This window comes from Lissotriton helveticus, chromosome 5_1 (genome assembly GCF_964261635.1).
Source record: "Lissotriton helveticus chromosome 5_1, aLisHel1.1, whole genome shotgun sequence".
Lineage (NCBI taxonomy): Eukaryota > Metazoa > Chordata > Amphibia > Caudata > Salamandridae > Lissotriton > Lissotriton helveticus.
This window is the reverse complement of record NC_136065.1, coordinates 2,131,862,519-2,131,885,074: the sequence shown is the minus strand read 5'-3', so window position 1 is coordinate 2,131,885,074 and position 22,556 is coordinate 2,131,862,519. Positions and strand designations below refer to the sequence as shown.

General features: G+C 46.7%; 1 protein-coding gene across 1 annotated transcript in view; it reads left to right on the top strand.

Moving 5' to 3' along the window:
• Positions 1 to 22,556, top strand: part of HMCN2 (hemicentin 2) — a 761,275-nt gene that overhangs the window by 260,121 nt on the left and 478,598 nt on the right. Inside the window, exons 16-17 of the mRNA XM_078646218.1 lie at positions 14,556 to 14,738; positions 19,126 to 19,221. Coding sequence (XP_078502344.1) covers positions 14,556 to 14,738; positions 19,126 to 19,221 — 279 coding nt within the window. The remainder of the gene's footprint in view (positions 1 to 14,555; positions 14,739 to 19,125; positions 19,222 to 22,556) is intronic.

The window sequence follows — 22,556 nt, the reverse complement described above, 5'->3', positions numbered from 1 at the left end:
AGCATAAAGTGCAATAACAAGGAGCATATACTTGCTTAAGAGTGTTTAGAGTATTTAAAGTTTAAAGGTGGGCCTAGTTGAGGTGGGTGTGTGCAGGATGTATAGTCCCACAGGTGCGACAGTAGAAGGGAAGTAAGGATCGTTGAGGTGGAGAGGGTAAAGTGTGTAAAGTCAACCAGGTGCGTCAACAATATAACAATATACATAATCAACCAGGTGCATCAAACATTATAACAAAATACAAAGATTGAGCGTATACAATTACGTAATTTCGATAATACAGGGTACAGATTCATGTGATACTCATGTGACATTCATAGTGATACGTAGAATAGGTCATGTGTATTTTGCCATGAGGATCGCTTTAACTTCATTCTTAAAGATTGTGTTGGAGGGGATGAGCCTTGTTTCAGGAGGGAGTGAGTTCCAGATCCTGGGTGCCATACCTGAAAAGGAGCGTTTATAAGTTTTTTCCTTCCGAAATCTTCGAGGTTTCAGCAAAAGATTGCTTGTGCTCCTAGTAGTTCGGGAGCCACCCGAAATTGTCAACTTTTGAGTGAGGTAGGCGGGTGAATTCAGATGCACAGCCTTGTGAGTCATGCCTGCGATTTTCAGTTGTATTCTGGCTTCAAAAGGTAGCCAGTTCAGTGATTTAAAGTCCGGGGAGATATGCGAGTGTTTTTTTGAGCCTGTGACGAGTCTCGCTGCGGCATTAAGGGACGCTCTTAGGGGTGCCGTTGTAGTTAGGGGGAGCCCGCAGAGGGCGGTGCTACCGTATTCTATGTGCGGGATGACTATAGATTGTACTGCAGTTTGGAAGTCTTTGGCCGGAAGGAAGGGTTTAAGTTTTCTCAGGGTATTGATTTGGAAGTTCGCTCCTTTGGTTGCCTTGCTGATGTGCTGCTGCATGTTGAGATTGGTGTCAAGTGTTATGCCTAAAGATTTTGCTGAGTCTACTACGATGGGCTGTACATTTAGAGCCGTTAATTGCTTAAGCCATGATTGAGCCGTGGATATTTTAGCGGGAGGTGAGATCAGGAGGAACTCGGTCTTCAGAGCATTGAGTTTGAGGTGATTCTCTGCAAGCCAGGATTGGGTGTTTTTGATCGTGGTGTTCAGCAGCATGATGTCCTTGGGAGATTGTATTTTGAGATAAAGTTGGGTGTCGTCGGCATACATGTGAAAGTGCACATTAGAAGCCTGTAGCAACGTGGTGAGAGGTTCCATAACTAGGTTGAACAGTGTTGGGGAGAGGGAGGATCCTTGAGGGACGCCTAGCGATACAGGTACCGGAGAGGACAGCAGGTTGTTGCTTTTGAATCTTTGTGTCCGGTTGTGTAGAAATGAGGTGAACCACTTTAGAACAGTCCCAGATATGCCCATTCTTGTGTTTAACAGTTCGAGTAAGTTCTCATGTTTAACTGTATCGAATGCTGAGGAGAGATCCAGAAGGATGAGGAGACAGGTATCGTTTTGGTCTAGGATTTGGAGGGCATCGTCCACTATGTGAGTCATGGCAGTTTCGGTACTGTGCCCTGCTCGGAAGCCTGACTGATGAGCGTTTAGGAGATCAAACTTATCTATGTGTTTAGTCAGTTGTAGTTGTACGCATTTTTCCAACAGTTTAGCGAGAGTGGGAATGTTTGTAATAGGGCGGTAATTGTTTAGATCACTGTTTAGATTCTGTGCTTACCCTTTGGCCCACCAGCACCTCGGCGACTTCTCCCTCGCGCTGGGTCCAGACAATACAGACTCAGCGGCCAGACTGACCCTCAACCTGCCCAAAGGGACCCACATCACCCAGCACCTGAGAGACCTCCACTGGCTCCTCATCCAGAAGAGATGCCAATTCAAACTACTGCCCCACGTTTACAAAGCTCTCCATGACCAAGGGCCTGCATGCATGAACCACCGACTGAACTTACACCAACCATCCAGAAACTCCGCTCTGCCTCCCTCGCAAGACAACGCACATCCACCGTTGCCACAGCGGAGGACGCTCCTTCTCCTACACCGCCGAAACGTCCTGGAACGCCCTCCCCCTCCGAACATCTCCCTCGCTGGTGGACTTCAGGAAGAAATTCATGACCTGGCTCGCTGACTAGGCCGGCTTCACAGTGCCTAGATACCCTCACGGTGATAAGCTGCGCTCTACAAGTAGCAATTGATTGATTGATTGATTGACACCCAGGTGTGTGTGAAGGAAAAGCTGTTTTTCCCCAGACTGTGTTACAGACAACGGCTCAGGCCTCATGCGTTTCCAATGGGCTGTGGGGACACAGGGCCCGATTCACAGAACTAACTTAAGACAAAATCCTAAACTTACTACCATTTTGGTATTCACAGAAGGCACTTACTCATTCCTGTATCCACAGAAGTTAAGAATCGTAACTTTAGGACTTTCGGTATTCACAGAAGGCATTTAGGAGTCTTAAAGTTAGGACCCCTAACTTCTGTGAATACCGAAATGAGTAAGTGCCTTCTGTGAATACCGAAATGAGTAAGTGCCTTCTGTGAATACCAAAATAAGTAAGTGCCTTCTGTGAATGCCAAAATGGTAGTAAGTTTAGGATTTTGTCTTAAGTTAGTTCTGTGAATCGGGCCCACAGAATGTGCAGCCCATGTATGTAGGCTTGGGAACCCCACTTCCACAGAGTCACCCCCCAGAGACACACCATCTCACCAGCACCCGAATGCCCTGTATTGCAGATTTTCATGCCTCGACTCAAATCTTGCATAGCTCCAGAAACATGGACTCCTGGTGTTTGGAACAGCAAGCTGGATTTATGGAAGTCTACACAGGTGTTGAGTCCTTTCATGTCTGTTTTAAGGAGCATTTAGTGCTGTAGTGTGTGGGCCCTAGGCCTGTATGATGGCCGAGTACATATGGAGTGAGGGCACATGTGAAAATTACAAAAAACACAGTTGATGGACAGAATGTAGAACAATGTCATACATTCACCCCAGTACAAGGATCTGGGCCTAAATCCATCGTTTTTTTGCACTCCACACCACCCTGGGTTAGACACTGGCTATATGCAAATCAGCTCTGACCCTGTGCCTCATGGGAATAGTCCAGTCCGAACTACCAAGCCATGGACCGGTTTCTGGCTATCAGCCTTCATCAGCCTGGATAGCTTGACTCCAGTGGTGTGGAGAGCCTGGGACTCACGTCTGAGCATCCCCAGCCCACTTGGGGTGAAAATTGCAAAAAAACACAGTTGATGGACAGAATGTAGAACAATGTCATACATTCACCCCAGTACAAGGATCTGGGCCTAAATCCATCGTTTTTTTGCACTCCACACCACCCTGGGTTAGACACTGGCTATATGCAAATCAGCTCTGACCCTGTGCCTCATGGGAACAGTCCAGTCCGAACTACCAAGCCATGTCTTTCCCAGACCGGAATCAAGCATCCAAGGACCGGTTTCTGGCTATCAGCCTTCATCAGCCTGGATAGCTTGACTCCAGTGGTGTGGAGAGCCTGGGACTCACGTCTGAGCATCCCCAGGCCACTTGGGGTGAAAATTGCAAAAAACACAGTTGATGGACAGAATGTAGAACAATGTCATACATTCACCCCAGTACAAGGATCCGGGCCTAAATCCATCGTTTTTTTGCAATCCACACCACCCTGGGTTAGACACTGGCTATATGCAAATCAGCTCTGACCCTGTGCCTCATGGGAACAGTCCAGTCCGAACTACCAAGCCATGTCTTTCCCAGACCGGAATCAAGCATCCAAGGACCGGTTTCTGGCTATCAGCCTTCATCAGCCTGGATAGCTTGACTCCAGTGGTGTGGAGAGCCTGGGACTCACGTCTGAGCATCCCCAGCCCACTTGGGGTGAAAATTGCAAAAAACACAGACATGTGCCCAGACCCCTTTTATTAGCAGGGTCACCTGATTGGATGAACTTGGGTGAGTGTAGGGACAACCTTCTGGACAGGGCTACCTATGACGTGTTCTCAGGACACTACAAATGTGTCATCCAATGGGGTGGGGGCGTACATTTGTAGCTGAATGCCTATTTCAAACCTTGTGGTTGCAGCTTTCGGGTCAGGTGACCTGGATTTTGATTAATAAATCCGAACCACTGTGAAATCTTACAACTTTTATCATCTAAAAGTACAGGTTTATGGCTAGGACCACATGGCTGGGTCCATACGGCTGGGTCCTATCTGAGGTGGCAAAGTGGGCAACATAACGAAGGGTTGGAATGCTACCCTGTGCAATTGCCAGGGGTTGGACTTACAGCGAGCAGCCTCCTATCACCATTTGTGTGTTTCTTGTACTGCCCTAAGTGGCCACGGGTATACCTATCCATGGCTCCCATGCTCACTGAGCCACAGAGAGCCTCAATTAGGGTGAAACCGACCCTCGGTTGCTTTTGTTCCCATTCAGGGAGAACCTGATTTGGCAATTCGGTCTGGTCTGTTCCTATTGGAGCAGGGTCAACATTGATTTGCATATGGCTGGGTCTAAAGTGCAGTGAAACGGTGGTCAAAAGAATGATGGGTTGGGATGCTACCGCAAGTGATTGCCAGTGGTTAGACTTATTGCAAGCATTCCTCCCATCAACTTTTCTATTATCTGGCTTGGCATCTCAGCTGTCGCCCAACAATGATGTGAGCATCGCTAGATGTGCTTTAGCTCCTCCCACTTATTGGAGGCCAGGTGTACATGTTTTGATTGGGCAGAAGTTGTGTGCTTCCACAAAAAAGTGTTTTCCCTCCACAGCTGTGATCATTTTGTTTATTTATCCAGCTGCCTGAGGTTGAACTCTCAGGGTCACACATGTGACATTGTGATGCTATTAAAGTCTCTTAGATAGCTGGAGAATTTATGGTGTCTGTTCTCCTCTGTATACAGCACTGATGGGAGGAGGGCCGTCATTAACCTACCTGGATGCTTAGGTCTGGCTTGATAGTGCAACGGTCACCGGCCCTTTTAATGTACACCAATATTATTTTAAGCTCTTTGCTTCCACACAAATACATATCCATTCCCACGCTATTTGCCTGAAACGCTTTACATTACCATACAACATTCTTAGAAAGCCATAGCTATTGGCGTGGCTTATGCTTATTTATATTTGTAGGACCATAAAAAGACATCATTGGGACAGTAAGCAGAACAGCTGTAAAAATACGGACATACATTGCATGTGGTTAGAGGTGCTGGCGTATGATTATGTGATAATTAGCCTGAATTTTGCTTCTACAATTTGTCTCTGAAAGGGGCCTACTTTGTCATAATCAGACCTCCTTCACCCTGTCTTTGATCCTCCCCCACTGCATATAAAGAGGATTCCCGTAGAAATCATAAAGGAATACTAAATAGTACGTGGTCCTCGATTGCTCACAGCTCGCAAATACCATGGCCTTATTTATGAGCCCTTTATGTTGCTGTTGCATCACTTTTTGTGACGCTGCGGCGGCTTAAAATATGGGCCACACTGTACCATATTCACAAAATGATGCATCTAGGTATATGCGTCACTTTGAAAACCCCTACGCTACATTATACCAGCGACAGGTATAATGTATGCAGGGTGAGCGTTCCGGTGCAGAAAAGACACGTAGAAGTGTGGCACGGAAATCTATGCGGTTTCACTTCTCCCCTTCTACAGCCTAGCTGCGTCAAATCCTTAAACCTGCTTGAAGTAGTCGCAAGGGGTGACGCAGTCCTTTTCACATGGGGCTTGCCCCATGTGAAAGTACACATTACTGGAGTTGCATCTGTTTTCAGACACACCCCAGCAATAGGCAACTTTTACGTCTACAGATCCGTTAGGAACACTGATGTATCTGTAAATCCTTGTGACATTGAGCGCCGCACAGTAAATACGGCTCATCCAGGGTGTCGCAAAGGAGGGTGGAATGAAAAGTGTTGCCTCGCCATTTTCACGCAGCGATGCGACACATTTCATAAATGAGGCCACAATCTTTTCTTGTCATACCAGCTTCATATCCTTTGCCTGATTGAAACCTGGTCCATCCATCACTCTGAACCTTTCTTTTATGCAGTAATCTCTACTAACTGTAAAACTATTCATAAAGACTGCGCGGGCAAGCAAAGCGATGGAGCAGCCCTGACTTACCATGAGCATTAAAAAACATAACTAGAGCGTTTTGAGTCTACATCACATGGGGACTACCTTACCTTTTCTTGAAATATTTCAAGCAAGGATTCTCAATTTTGTTTATTTATACCCCTCTTCTTAATTCATTAACCCCTTAAGTGCTGCCCACGTTCAACGGACGTCGCGTGCACTACCTCGGTAGTGCTGCGCATGTCCGTTGAACATCGCGGCCCCGCCCACGCAATAGAACGTTCCGCACCATTGCGGAACGTTCAGCGCAGGCAAGGTGTTAACAGAATATATTTTGATCTAACTGGTTTTGTAGCTTATTGCAAGAATAAAAACAACTTAACCATCCTTTGGGATCTTGTTTTTTGCAGAGTGAATCTTCCCTGCAGTTGTATGGTGTGATTTATTCTGCCATCTGTAGTTGGGTCTGGAAGTGTCTCTTTTGCTCTCTCGGCGGCGTCCACCATTGGAGTGCCCATGTCACACCCCTATGATATCAGACGCACGCCCAGAAAGGTCCTGTGCACGGTCGCTATATTCAGATTTAAGCCTAAAAAGAACTGGGGTTTTTTAGAGTTTAGGGAAATACTAGGCGCACTGCACACGGTAGTGTAATGATACTGATAGGTCAGGGTGCAAATAGGTGAGGGGATAATTGCCCTAAACCCCTCCAAGTGTGTGCAGAGCACACAACATACAAAGACAACAACGAAAACCTAATGCACACCAATATTAGAAAGTATAGAGAAAGATGTCTCAATGGACATTAGTATGTACAAGTTACAACATTCGCAGAAAAAGAAAACGAAGGTGATGCGATTCCTCTTTTATTGCATAGATGGCCAGCCGACACGTGTTTCGTCGTCAAGCGGTAACAGTGCTTGCACGACTCCTCAGGGCTGTAGCGCGACGGTAATGAACCACAGGTCGCTTTGCCGGTGATATTTCCGACCCGGCCCCCGCTCGAGACCAGGTTAAATCTTTTCGTGGAACTTATGTGTAGCTCCAAATTTGTTATAGGTTCGTATAGTAATGGTGCTTTACGTAAAGTAAATAGTGCTCTGACCGCCTGTAGTTCGTCGGTGTCACACAATGGTGATGAGCATCCACTATGAGGTTCTTGATTGTAAAGGATTATTAACTCCGCATTTGTAACTGAAAGTCCTGTAGTTACTTTCAGGAATATGATCCGTTTGAGTAGCGAAAGCCGGCAGGACGAGTAATCCCACGTGAAGGTTCCGGGTGCTATATTCAGATTTGTTTTTCTGCTGTTGGGTGCAGAAGCAGATTTCAACGCTTCAAAAAGGACATTGAGTAGATGCCAAAGAAAACCAGGGAAACATCGAAAGAAGGGGTTTCTACTCTGAAGCTGATGACGACCATTGAGGAACATGGAGAAGCACCGAAGGACACAGAGAAAAAACCCTGGATTGAAAGCACCTTCATTATAATCTCAACTACTTGGGTCCCAGAATGAATGCTCGGGCTGGAGCTGTTCTGAAACATGGAAGACAGCCCTTGTAGACTTCACCCCGATAATGCCCTCTTGCCGGAAGGACAACACGAGGGTGAGTAACTTCTGCCTTCCCAGGACCATATCTCTGACCAGTGCAAGGCCTGTGAGGAGTTCCTCCAGAGAGCCCTTCAGGTAAGCGAGAAGCAAAGGTGGGCCAGTTATGCTATAGCGCAGTGACTGATCAAGTAAGGCGCTTGGCCTGTTCACCGGGAGGTTACGCCAGAAGAAACAGAAGAGGCACAAGGCAAGGGCTCTGACGTCGAAGAGGCCTTTGTTAACCTCAAGATAGAGAAAGTGCCAAGAAAACCTTTCAAGGACACAAAACTTACAAAGAAGCAGAGGACAGGAGACACAAATGACAGATCAAGGATGGAGCTAAAGCTATTGGACCCCAAGTCCACAAAGACACCCCAGCACCACAACACCCAACCAGAAGCCAAAGAGAAGCACAGATAAATAATAATAATAAATAAATAAATAATAATAATTATTTCAGATCCAAGATCCAAAGAGCACCAAGGGGTGAAGCACAGATACACCCCTGGGGCGAGCCTTCCAAGGCCTACATGACACCAAGGGATTGTGGGAAGGAAAAGGAGATGAAGGGAAAGGATGTTTTGATCCTAGAGAGAAAGACCCTCTTAATGCCAACAACGCGTACTCAAGATCGAGACAAAAATGCAGCAAGTCGATGCTGATATGGCGGACCTGCTGCAAAAGAAGGAGTTCACTCCCTCAGGACAGTCAAGATCCCTTCCAAACTAACGAATGGCAGACCCGGGGGAGGAAATTGGGCATCTGGAACCACCCAACACTTCAGAAATCCATCAAGCGGAGCAGCAACTCTTCTGCGAAGAAGAGGAACAGTTCTTGCAAAGGGGAGCGTGAAAGTGCTGCCGGAGGGGGCTGTGAAGACGTGGGGACACACTTTTCTGTGTAATATATAGACTCATACCCATCCAGACCCTCAACACCATATGGCACGTCAGTGCACAATGCCATTATTAAGAGAGCAGCAGACAGCTACGAGGTACAGTTCGAGGAAGAGCAGAGTGAATCTTGCTTCCTTCTGGAAACACTGGTCCTGGTGCAATAGAGAAACCTCTTTCTGCCTGTCCTGATAACTGTATCTGACCATGGAAGGGAAGCCTTCAATAAACTGGCCTCAGCAAAAGCCACAAAATCTGGGTAGAGAAAAACTGAGATTGTCTACAGAGAACCTGGCATAAATCAAGGCCAACACCCCGGAAGACGCGGGTATAATCTCCAACGTCCCTAAAAGAGACAATGCGCTGTCATCCACAAGGCCCCCAACTGAAAGAGAAAGTAAAACAAACAATATGGCAGGGAGGAAAGTGGAGAGGTGTGTTGCAACTTAACATCACAGCAAATTCTAGTGCCTCCTCAGCAGATGGGCACCAACAATTGATGGTACACTCCCCGACCAATGCAAAAACAGAGAAAAGGTGATCATGCAGGAGGGAAGAATAATTTCTTATAACGTGCCTAGAGTTGGCCCTTAATGTGACAGGCACAGGCCGCAAACAGATGTGCATCATCACAACACTCCGGAGACATGCATGACTGAGGGGTTCCCGCCTCAAACAAGAAGTTCGATGATCAGCATGCCTTTCACACTAGGAAAGTTATTGGATCTGCTGTGGACGGATCCCGACAGCCATTGGAAAAAGATAACGAGCCAGGTCAATGCGGGCTCTACAATTCAGAGGCACTTTAAATTGGCATGACGCCCTGCAGAAGGCTAAGGAGTACAGAAAGCTCCCAACCAGACACTCAGCAAAATGCAGGTCTACAAAGGAGTACTGTCCAGTCAATAGTTGTGTCATGGCAACCACAACAGTACCAGAAAGGTCTGTTTGCAGCAGGTCTGGAGGGAAGGGCCAAACCATCTTAAGGGCGGCCGCCTCAGCAAAGCGACCGAGCACAAGGTTGGCCACGACATCAAACATCTGTAGGGGGCAGATTAGGAGGTTTCCTTCCGGAATGGAGGAAGATCACCTCCTGCAAAATGGTGCTTAACTTCATAAAATAGATATAGTCCATAGAACTACAAGAAATGTGGTCAAAACAAAAAACCAAAAAGGTTTTCTTTTACAGAGAAGAAACACTAGTGCTCCTGCAACCAAAGATAAAGGAAGTACCACAGACAGAGGCCATAGAAGAGGTCTCCAGGAGGGAGCACAACCAAGGAGTATTCTCCATGTACTTCCTTGCCCCAGAACAGTGCTTATCCCTGAGACCAGTCATGAGCTCAGGCCCCTGGACAGGTTCATCAAGACGCAGATGTTCAAAATGAGCACACCGCAATAGATCATACCGGGGATGAGGTAAAGTGACTACAATGCAACAGTAGACCTCTGGGACGCCTACTTCCATATCCCGATGAACGAAAAGCACAAAAAGTACCTTCGGTGTGTCGTCAACAACTTATGTCATCATTCCGACTACTGCGGTTCAGCTTAAAATCTGCCCCGAGGATACTTTTTTGTGTTTAAGAAGCTTTATTGAGATAGTTAAGAACAAAAGTACAACAGTACTGAAACCGTTATAATAAGAAAGTGAAAACAAACGGGCAGAATAAAGATCATAGGAGAGATAAAAACGGATAAGAACAACCCAGGTCAAGAAACTAAACCGGAAAATGGAAGCATAATGAAAAGTTGCACCTTAAAACAAATAGCATTGTATGGTATTTTGGATAAGAGAATAGAAAAATAATGATAGGAAAAGAAGGGAGGAAAGGAAAGAAAAGAAAAAGGTAAAAGGAAAAAAAAAGAAAAGAAAGAAAGAAAAAAAACAGAAAAGAAACGAAAGAGGGAAGAAAAAAAGGAAGCAACATCCCGAGGATACTTTTGACAAAATGGTTTGCAGTGATTCCGGTCTATCTAAGAAGGCATGAAATCCACGTATACCCCACCTAGACCACTGGTTCGGGAAGGCAGCTCATTAAAGCACTGCAAAGCAGCATGTAGGCGCTGAGGCAAACCCCGCACAGTCTAGGGTTCTACCTAATATGGAGAAATCATCCCTAAAACCCAGAGGGACAACGTCTTCCTGGAGATGGCTCAGAACTTAGTAACTGGGGGGAGCTTCCCTTTACGAATTAGATTCCATTGGATGCAACTTCTTACCATCTGTTAAAGCTATTATTCTGATGGACATCTTCAAAGTAGACAGCAGAGAAAAGGTTCAGCCGAGTCCATCGCAGCCCGGCTTAAACAGATTTGTAGCAACCCTTTGGAGACTCGCAGCGAGTGTTAACGTTGGGGCTTAAACTTTGTCCAGACTTTGGTTAACACTTTGAGCTTGTTTAGTGTTTTAAAGAAATGTAAAATCTCTTCCATGAAACAGGTTAAGCATTGGTTCTCGCCTGAACTCGGCAGACTTAAACTCAAAACAGACAGGCAAAAAGGCTCTGGAGAAAATCCGTCCAATACTAGCCTCTGTACCGCTAAACTGAAAATGAATAAATCAAAATTAAGTGAAACAAAATATGGTATCAAAATAAGAGGGATTACATGCCCCCAATCTAAGAAAGGAGTTATTTAAACTTATTAATGAACTCCAGGCTCCCGAGGCGTCTCCAAACAGTATTCGCATTCCGACAGCTTCTGTGATGACTTGGCCAAGCGTTTCTATAACAAAATTGCTAGGATCTGGATTACATTGAAGCTAAAGGGATTTCTATGCCTTTATTGTTTGCTTCTTTTATCCTGCAGCAACCCTGCACCAGAGCGCTTTCCAATTTTGTTCTCATTTCCAAAGAAGTCCATTGAAAACTATTACCAAGAACCGCTCCTCGACTCCTTTCAGACCCAGCACCAGAAAATGGCTTTGCTCTTTTAGTTTTGTCTACTAATATTAGACAAGTTGTTAACTATCTTCAATGCACCTCTTATGTCAGGTACTTTCCCTAATACAAAGAAAACATCAAAGGTTAAACCTTTGTTGAAAAAACCTTCTTTGCATCCTCTGTCGTCAACAACTTCCGACTAATTTCTCTCCCTCCTTATTGGTCTAAAATCCTTTCTAAAGTTGGCTTTTCACCAGATTCAAGACCTTGTTTATTTATTTATTTATTTTGAAAGTTTTATAGAGCGCGAACAAGATCCTTACAGATATCAGAGCGCTTTACAGACAGTGTGAATGAGCATGCAAATAACTAATGATTAAGCAAAAACGTTTGAGAAAATAGATGTAAATGGTTACAACATAAAGAAAAACAATGTAAGGAGGTAACGATGCAAGGAGGTCAATATACATACAAATTTGCAGACACGACCCATCTGCTTTCAGTTGAAGCTGCTTTGAGACCTCGAAGCAGCTCTGACGTTGTAGTGGTGGCGGTCCTAGATAATTCCCAGGGGCTAGCCGACAGTCGTTGGCCAAAGTGGGGCATTAGCCCTTCTAGACGCATCTCTGCGGTCGATACTTGTGGCTAATCACTGTTCCCTAGAATTGAGATTGAGACAGCTGGAGTTACAGTTACTGTAAAGAATTGGATTATTTCTCATCTGACAAGGCTCCTTTAGAGTGTCACCACTTCTCAATTAGAACCTAAAATGACCCTCTTACCTAAGTTGTCCCTCAGGCTCAACCTCTTGCCGCCTTTTCATTCGATATCTATCTGCCTCCACTTACCCAACGGTTCTCCTCGCCGGCGCTAGATTTTATAAGTATGCCGATGATGCTTAGATGGTTTTTGGGTTTGATCGGTGCTCACTTCAGTCTTCCACTATGTCTCATAGTCTTCATTTCATTCGGTGGTGGATGGCTCAAAATGAGCCCCATTAAAACAGACCTGTCAATCATGCCTTACCTATAGCGGTTGTCCCACCTCCTCTCTGCGGTTCAGCACCTGGGCATTTACTTGGATTCTATCACTCTCTCCATGTCTCCATGGTGCCAAACGTGACTAGTTCCTTTGTTTTTTCATCCTGTAGCACTCTGATAATATTTATTTTTTGAAAACAGATTTAATGTCCCGGTCATCAGTGCTTTGGTACAATAGTGGTCGGACTCTGCCAGTTCTGTTGCCATACCCACTCTTAGCTCATGAATCAAGCACTCAAGCTGATTCAGATCCCGGCAGCCTGATTGGTTGGTGAGAAGCGTCAGCTTGAACTCCTTACCAAGACAACTCCATCAGCTGCTGTCCGAAACCGGGCTCTGTCACACCAGTGGTGGTCGTCCACAGAGCCACGCACCAATCGCGTCTGGAGTTCATGGTTGCCAAACTCAATTGGCAAAAATTGTCCCAATGACAAATTTTCTGTTGTCCAAACTAAAACGTCATCCTTTGGCGACCGACCCTGCCTGACCAAGCTCTCCCCTGTCAATCTTTTAGGAAACTGTTACAAACTTGTCTGTTTATTAGTTGTTTTCTGCTGCTGCATCCAGACTGGTTCCTTCAGCTGCAAGAAACTAAGGGGGAGCATGTACTTGATAAACAACCAGAACAAGAAAGTATCTATTCCTCCAATGGCCAAATTATACATTTAATTATTTAGATTTAGCAGGCGGCAGCTGCCTGTTAAACGCAACCAGCGTCCAAAATTCACATTATTTTTAAGCACCCATGACGAATCCTTTTTAAAGAGCGATGACATTTTAAGTTGCGCTTTTGTCTCTTTTTCTTGAACTCCTCTCTGTGTTAGTGGAACATTTAAAAGTTCATGTTGAGCACAAATACCCGGGTTCAAGAGACTGAGGGACTGGAAACACGCCGAGATCAACCCCCTCCTGAAGAAGCCCTCAGCGGACCCCAACGACCTCAAAAACTACAGACCCATCTGCTCCTGTTCCCAGCTAAAGTAATTGAGAAAGCCATCAACAGCCAACTCGCCTCTTTCATCGAAGAACACAACATCCTCGACTCGTCTCAATCCGGCTTCAGTAAAAAACACAGCACAGCAACCCCCCCTCCTCGCCGCAACAGACGACATCCGCTCCCTACTGGACAAAGGAGAAACAGTAGCCCTCATCCTCCTCGACCTCTCAGCGGCCTTCAACACGGTATCCCACTGCAACCGAATACACAGACTCCACGAAGCAGGTATTCGGCACAAGGCCCTCTACTGGATCCGCCCCTTCCTCTCCAGCAGAACGCAGCGGGTCAGACTCCCCCTTTTCTCACGGACCCTACACCTACCACCTGCAGAGTCCCCCAAGGATCCTCCCTCACCCCAACGCTCTTCAACATTTACATGGCTCCACTTGCCCCCATCGTCAGAACCTACGGCAAATATCACCTTCAAGATCCTCACCCACGCACACAAAGCCCTCGACAACACCAGATCAGCATACCTCAACAGCCGGATCAATTTCCACGCACCCCAAAGAACCCTACGATCAGCCCAGCTCTCCTATGCCGTGGTTCCCCGCACCAGAAAGACCAGATCAGGAGGCCGCTCCTTCTCCTTCCTCGCGGCCAGAGCCTGGAATGCCCTTCCGCTCCACCTCAGACTGATAACATCGCTCCTCATCTTCACAGGAAACATCAAAACCTGGCTCTTCAACAAACCCCCTCCTTGATGGACTGGAATCTGCACCCCTCTTCCCCCAGCACCTTGAGACCCTTACGGGTAAGTAGTTGAACTCTAACAAACTCATGATTGATTGAAAAAATACGGATTATTATATGTTCTGATTGTTTTGACACTTTTGAGGGTCAACCAAAGGTGTCTCCCCCCAACGAATTACATCTCTTTGGTAAATTGCACCCACCTTGACGTGCTGACTTTGACCAGTATCCCACAGTAGGAAGCTGAGTTGGGCGTCTATAGCGCCTGGATGTTTCAGACTTGTAGCGCTAGATAAGAAGTATAAACCCAGGGAGACGTGTGTATTTCCCCCCACAGTGCATTTCACTGCCACCAGATGTTGCTGACGTTCCTCTCTCTGTCTCTGCTTCTCCCCCAGCTCCCCCCAAGTTCACGAATTCCCCCTCGGACATCTCTGTGGCGGTCGGGGATGGCGTCACTCTTCTGTGCCAGGCTGAGGGAACCCCCACCCCGAAGATCACCTGGGCCAGGGCGGACGGGGCACCCATCTGGTCTCAAGGGGGCGCCCAGCAGCTGGAGGTGGGGCACCTCTCATTGGAAGGTAAGAGTGGGTGCTGCTTGCCAATGTGGGTGTCGTCTGAGGGGGGTGCACTTGTACATATGCGTGCCACCTAAGGGGGCTCTGACTGTACATATATGTGCCATCCGAGGAGTGCCAGCAGTTGTACATATGTGTGCCATCTGAGGGGGCTCTACTTGTAAATGTGGCACCCAAGAGGGCTCGGACTGTACATATGGTACACCTAACAACACGTCCTCCACACCTCCTACTCGCCTCATCACACATCTTTCCCCACATTGGACTTCTACCCCCTCTTGCAATACCACCAATCGCCCCAGACGCACCACCAACACGATCTCTGACCTTGACGTACACACCCTTCTCCACTCTTACGACCTGGCTCCCCAAAAGCCACTAGCTACCAACAACATGTCCATCCCAACGATTATATCCAACCACCTCAGGCACCAAAAGGATAACAACAGAGGCACTGTCCCCAACAACCTCACTAATGTACCCCTCGTTTTGGAATCATCCTCCACCCTTTGCACCCCTAGCCTTAAATGCGTACTTCTCAACTGCAGATCGGCCCAAAGACATTCCATGGAGGTCGCCGACCTCATCACGTCCCGGGAACTGGACCTAGCCATTCTGACTGAAACATGGCTGTCTGATTCCTCTACACCTATACTGGATATCCTAGTCCCCCCCAACTACTGTATCATTAGACTTGACAGGGCCAAAAAGATAGGCGGTGGAATTGCCTGCATCTACAGAAGCAACCTCTCAGTCTCCAAAGTGGCCGTCCCCTCTCTTACTTCCTGTGAATACCTTTGCCTCGATATCATCAGCGAAAGCAAACCGGTATGCTCACTACACATTATATACCACCCACCTGGGGACAATCTCTCCTTCGTCCAACAACTCATGGACACAATTACAGCCAACTCAGGACGACAGCACACCCAAATTTTCCTTGGCGACTTCAATCTCCACTGGAATGACAACAGTGACACAGTGGTAAACAGCCTCAAAAGCTTTCTCAACGCACTTGATCTCAACCAATTATGCAACAGCCCGACCCATAAGAGAGGTTCTACCCTTGACCTCATCATCTCCAAAGAGGGCGCTATTCAACTGGAGTCAATCCAACCTTGTGACTGGTCAGATCACCATATTGTCTCCTTCATCATCAAGGAAAAAACCAGACTTAACTCAGTTCAACCACCTAAGCACAAAGTGTGGAAAAGAGACTTGAAGAAACTCAACCCAAACACCCTACCACCTAACAGCTGCAATCGCCTACTTCCCCCCTCCCGGCGTTACAGACGTTCAACTTCTGACTGACTACTATCTCAATACTATGTCCACAATAATCAATGAGGCGGCGCCCATGCAACTGAAAAGAGTCTCGTCCAAGAAGACTTTCAACCCATGGTATGACGGAAGCCTCAATGAGGATAGACTGGCCATGCGAATGGCAGAGCGCACCTGGAGGTCAGCCCCTTCTGCAGTGCACCTAAAAAGTCTAAAGAAACAGAGAAACGCCTACTTCAGGAAAATAAAACGCTCAAAAAGAGACTTCTTCAGCCTCCAGCTCGCCCAGGCTAAAAACCGTCCAAGAAGGCTGTTTGAGTTGGTCAGAACACAATCCAAAGAGCATCCCCAGACAATCAGCCCCATGGTCGTTTCTCCTTCCTGCGAAGACTTCTCTGCCTTCTTTATCCAAAAAACTGAGAGAATAAGAAGTGATCTCCTCAATGACGCTATCCTGTACTCCAACCCCCGACACACAGCAATGCCTCAACCAAAGAACAATGCCACTTGGTCATCCTTTGACACTTACTCCGTAGAAGAAATTGGCAGACTGCTCAGCGCCTTGAAACCCTCCAATCACCTCTCTGACCCCCTTCCAGCTAACGCTGTAAAAGACTTTTCCCCTTGGCTTCTCCCACTCTGGTCTAAGATTATCAATAGCTCTCTCAACAAGGATCCATCCCCAACGCCCTCAAAGTAGGGCAAGTCAAACCGCTACTAAAAAAACCAACAGCAGACCCCACTGATCTAAACAATTACCGCCCTATTACAAACATTCCCACTCTCGCTAAACTGTTGGAAAAATGCGTACAACTACAACTGACTAAACACATAGATAAGTTTGATCTCCTAAACGCTCATCAGTCAGGCTTCCGAGCAGGGCACAGTACCGAAACTGCCATGACTCACATAGTGGACGATGCCCTCCAAATCCTAGACCAAAACGATACCTGTCTCCTCATCCTTCTGGATCTCTCCTCAGCATTCGATACAGTTAAACATGAGAACTTACTCGAACTGTTAAACACAAGAATGGGCATATCTGGGACTGTTCTAAAGTGGTTCACCTCATTTCTACACAACCGGACACAAAGAATCAAAAGCAACAACCTGCTGTCCTCTCCGGTACCGGTATCGCTAGGCGTCCCTCAAGGATCCTCCCTCTCCCCAACACTGTTCAACCTAGTTATGGAACCTCTCACCACGTTGCTACAGGCTTCTAATGTGCACTTTCACATGTATGCCGACGACACCCAACTTTATCTCAAAATACAATCTCCCAAGGACATCATGCTGCTGAACACCACGATCAAAAACACCCAATCCTGGCTTGCAGAGAATCACCTCAAACTCAATGCTCTGAAGACCGAGTTCCTCCTGATCTCACCTCCCGCTAAAATATCCACGGCTCAAACATGGCTTAAGCAATTAACGGCTCTAAATGTACAGCCCATCGTAGTAGACTCAGCAAAATCTTTAGGCATAACACTTGACACCAATCTCAACATGCAGCAGCACATCCGCAAGGCAACCAAAGGAGCGAACTTCCAAATCAATACCCTAAGAAAACTTAAACCCTTCCTTCCGGTCAGAGACTTCCAAACTGCAGTACAATCTACAGTCATCCCGCACATAGAATACGGTAGCACCGCCCTCTGCAGGCTCCCCCTAACTACAACGGCACCCCTAAGAGCGTCCCTTAACGCCGCAGCGAGACTCGTCGCAGGCTCAAAAAAACACTCGCATATCTCCCCGGACTTTAAATCACTGAACTGGCTACCTTTTGAAGCCAGAATTCAACTGAAAATCGCATGCATGACACACAAGGCTGTGCATCTGAATTCACCCGCCTACCTCACTCAAAAGTTGACAATTTCGGGTGGCTCCCGAACTACTAGGAGCACAAGCAATCTTCTGCTGAAACCTAGAAGATTTCGGAAGGAAAAAACGTATAAACGCTCCTTTTCAGGTATGGCACCCAGGATCTGGAACTCACTCCCTCCTGAAACAAGGCTCATCCCCTCCAACACAATCTTTAAGAATGAAGTTAAAGCGATCCTCATGGCAAAATACACATGACCTATTCTACGTATCACTATGAATGTCACATGAGTATCACATGAATCTGTACCCTGTATTATCGAATTACGTAATTGTATACGCTCAATCTTTGTATTTTGTTATAATGTTTGATGCACCTGGTTGATTATGTATATTGTTATATTGTTGTCGCTCCTGGTTGACTGTGCACACTTTACCCTCTCCACCTCAACGATCCTTACTTCCCTTCTACTGTCGCACCTGTGGGACTATACATCCTGCACACACCCACCTCAACTAGGCCCACCTTTAAACTCTAAATACTCTAAACACTCTTAAGCAAGTATATGCTCCTTGTTATTGCACTTTATGCTATTGACACAATTGTTTGTCTATACACAGTGTACCTACACTACCACACCTGTGACCTACCTCATGTCCTTTGACCTACCCATGTAACTAGCACCTTGTACCTAACTACCTCATATATTACTTTGTATATACGCTTCTTACCTTGTATTTTTACTTTGTATTTTTACTTGTAAAGCGCTCTGATATCTGCAAAGATCTTGTTCGCGCTGTATAAAACTCTCAAAATAAAATAAATAAATAAATAAAATATGTGTGCTATCTAAAGAGGGGCTACACGTGTACATGTGAGTGCTATCTGAGGGGTTCTGTCTGTAAATGTGCATCTGAAGGGGCTCTGACTGTGCATATGTGTGCCATGTAAGGGGGTCCACTTGTACATGTGTGTGCCCTATGAGGGTACTCAGCCTCTAAACATGGCATATAAGGGGGCTATAAATATGTGTGCACTCTAAGGAGGGGCTGCACATGTACATGTGTATGCCATCTAAGTGGGGTTCTGACTGTAAATGTGTGTACCATCTAAGAAGGGCTTAGCTTAAAATCTTTGTGTGCCATCTTGGGGGGGCTCCATCTCTGACTGTGAGTGCCAATTAAGGGTGACCAGAGGCTCCCCTGAAATGAGAGCGCCTTCCAACTTAGTGAGTGCGTCCCGCCTGTACACGTGTGTGCCATTTGTCTCTCCTTCCTCCTCCTCCAGGTGTGATGCTGGAAGACCAGGGCATATATGTCTGTGAAGCCCAAAACACCTTTGGGAAGATCCGCGCTGAGGTTCGTCTCACGGTCACCGGTCTGGGTGAGTGCCTCGTACTGGGGTGGGATGCTGCGGCAGCCTCACCAGATGCATGCTAGCTGGCTCCCTGAGTCAAAAGGTCCATTTCACTTCTTTCCTTCCATCTTTCCAGCTTTCTTTGTACAATTTCTCTTTCTGAACATCCTCTTGTTTGTCCCAGTTTCTTTTGTTAGCCCTTTCCTTCCTCCCACCGCCTGTATCTTTCCAGCTCAAGATGCAGGTCCAGAGACCTTATACTCATTGTCCATTCAACAACCATGGGCTTGATTTCAAGTTTGGCAGACGGGGTACCTGTCGCATCGGTGGCAGGGTACCTGTCCACCAGACTCTGTATGAGGCCTCTACATCTAGTGAAATGAGAACAAGGTTTATAAATGCCACATAAGGGGCCCTATTCACAAAGTTAGCCTTACCCTTCTGTGTAAGCTTACAATAGTTTGCTATACACAAAGGAATTTTATTAGTGGTATATTTATGACTGCGGTGTCACATTAAAAGAAGGGCATGTCCTATATTTTTATGTGTGGAGACTCCGCAGTCGTAAAGATACTAGTTGTAAAATACCTTTGTGAATTGCAAACAATCGTAAACTTACACACAAGTGTAAATTTGCTTTGTGGATCAGGCCCAGTGTGTCCCCAGAAGCCCCCTTTGCAGACTCATCGTACGCCTGCCTGAAGAAGGGTCTAACCGAGGATGAATTCCTGTTCGTCACAAACTATCCACATATATGACAGCAAACTTTCTAAACACTTATCACACATACGTTTTCAGAAATGTACAGCCCAATGGGCCAATCCTGCCTCGGGTTAAATGACAAAAGCTAGTCATCCTTCAAAGGGGCCTTCTGCAGCCTGAGGAAAGCCAAAGTAATTTTCCACTTGCAGAACCATCTTTAGTTGTTACCACCTTAATCCGCCCAGGAGCATTGCAGATCAGTTCCCGAGCTCAAGGCTATGGATGCAGTGGTCAAACCGGCCTGACTCAGTGCCTCAGATACCGAAGACCTTCTTAACAGCCTCTACCACCAACCTTGGCTCCACACTCAATATCCTGGCCTCATCAAGAAGAAAGCTCAAGCCAAGTACTAGAGCCATCAACCAGTGTTTGTGCAGTGTGGAGCGGGCAAGATAAAACATCAGCCGCCATTTTGAATGCCAGTGGTAGCATGTCATTGGTCAGCAGAGACAACGTCCACTGCAAGAGATCTACCTCAAAGCTATTCAGAGCCAATAAAGCTGACAGATTAAAATCGACCGGTGACACTTCCTGCCAAACAAGGGGATCTGCAGTATTTATTGGTACTATCTAAGCCACATCCCTCATACAATAAACTTTGCCCTGTGAATGACACAACAAAAACACCTCTCTTATTATTTATTTATTATTTGAGAATTTTGTAGAGCGCGCAGCGGCCCCTACGGGGCGTCCCGGCGCTGATACTCTGAAAAACTAAAAGGCAGGTCAGAGGGGCGGATATCCAGGTTTAGGATGGGAATAGGTGTGTTTTCAAGGATTTACGGAAGACTGATTCAGTCTGTATGGCTAAAGGGAGTTTGTTCCAGCACTGGGAGGCACAAACCTCAAAGGTCTTGCCTCCTGCCCGAGATCGTTTAAAGCGAGGGGTAACCAGGAAATGTAGGGAATTGGACCGAAGAGTCCTGGAGTTGGCATAGGGACGAAGGGTGTTTTTCAGGTGTGCCGATCCCTTGCCCTTTAAAGCTCGAAAGGCCAGTATCATGGCTTTAAACACACATCTTTTTTCCAAGGGCAGCCAGTGTAGCTTACGAAGGTGAGGGGTAATATGGTGTCTGGCCGGGATTCTCTCAACCAGCCGGGCGGCAGCGTTTTGGACCATCTGGAGTTTATGGCAGAGGCCCGCTGTGATACCAAGGTAGAGGGCGTTGGCGTAATCAAGGTGGGATATGATCAGGGCCTGGATCACAGTCTTACGGCAGTCTGCTGGCAAGTAGTTGATGAGGCGTTTTATAGTTCTGATCTTGGCGAAACAGGAGGTTGCTACTGTTTGCACCTGATTTTTGAAGCTAAGTTGAGTGTCCCAGCGGACTCCGAGATTTCTCACCGAGTCTTTAGGGATGGGGCCAGGCACAAGTCTTCTGGCCACCATATCCTGGAGTCCAGGGGGGATGGTGTGTTAAAAAAAAGAATCTCAGTTTTTCCGGCGTTGAGCCGAAGGGAGTTGGTATCCATCCAGCTCGAGATGTCCCTGAGACAGGATTTCAGAGGATCAAAGGCAGAGGGGGAGTGGGAGTCGAAAGTGAAAAGAAGCTGGATGTCATCAGCGTAAGAAGTAGATTTGATCCCTGTTTGTGCAATCAACTTGGCTAAAGGGGTGAAATACACATTAAAAAGGAGCGGGCTCAGAGAAGAGCCCTGTGGGACTCCCCATTTGAGCGGTCTGGCCAACGAGGAGAAAGGGGGTGTAAAGACCTGTTGCGTGCGGTCCGAAAGGTAGGATGAAAACCAATTCAGGACAGCGCCGCCCAGCCCGAGGTCCTCCAGTCTGTCCAGCAGGATTTTGTGAGAGACGGTGTTGAATGCTGCCGATAAATCTAGCAGCACCAACACCGCCCTCGATCCTTGATCAAGCGTCCATCTCACCGAGTCGGCCATTTCAATAAGGGCCGACTCGGTGCTATGGCCCGATCTAAATCCATGCTGGGAATCATGGAGAAGACCATTGGTTTCAATGTATTTCGACAGCTGAGAGTGTGCCAGTCTTTCCAAGATCTTAGCTGGGGCAGGCAGGAGAGAAATAGGCCTGTAGTTGCTGGGGTTGTCTGGATCCAAGTAGGGTTTTTTTAGAATGGGAACTAAGGAGGCATGTTTCCATTTGGCAGGGAAACAGCCCGTTCTAAGTGAATGATTCCAGATGAGATTCAAGTAAGGGTTAAGGAGGGATGCGTGTTTTTTATATTGCTTGGCAGGCCAGGGGTCTTTAGGTGAGCCTGATTTGCATTTGGTTAGTTCTGCCAGAGAATCTGCTATGGTAGAAAATTCGAATAGAGTGGGTAACTGGGACGAGAGGGTGATGAGGTTCTTTTTTTTCCCTGCAGTGTTGGGGAGGGGAAAGGAGGAATAAATGGCCTCGATCTTATCCTCAAAGAATTTAGAGAGTTTGTCGCAGAGCGACTGGGAGGCAGGCTGAGTGCGAGTCAGCGCAATAGGGTTTGTGAAGGATCTCACGATGTTAAAAATGTCCCTAGGGCCATTACTGGCAAGTTGAATACGGGATGCCAGGTAATCACGTTTGTGTTTTTCAATCAGTCTGCGATATTCTTTGAGGGCGGATTTATAAGTAGTTTTGCTGTCCGGGG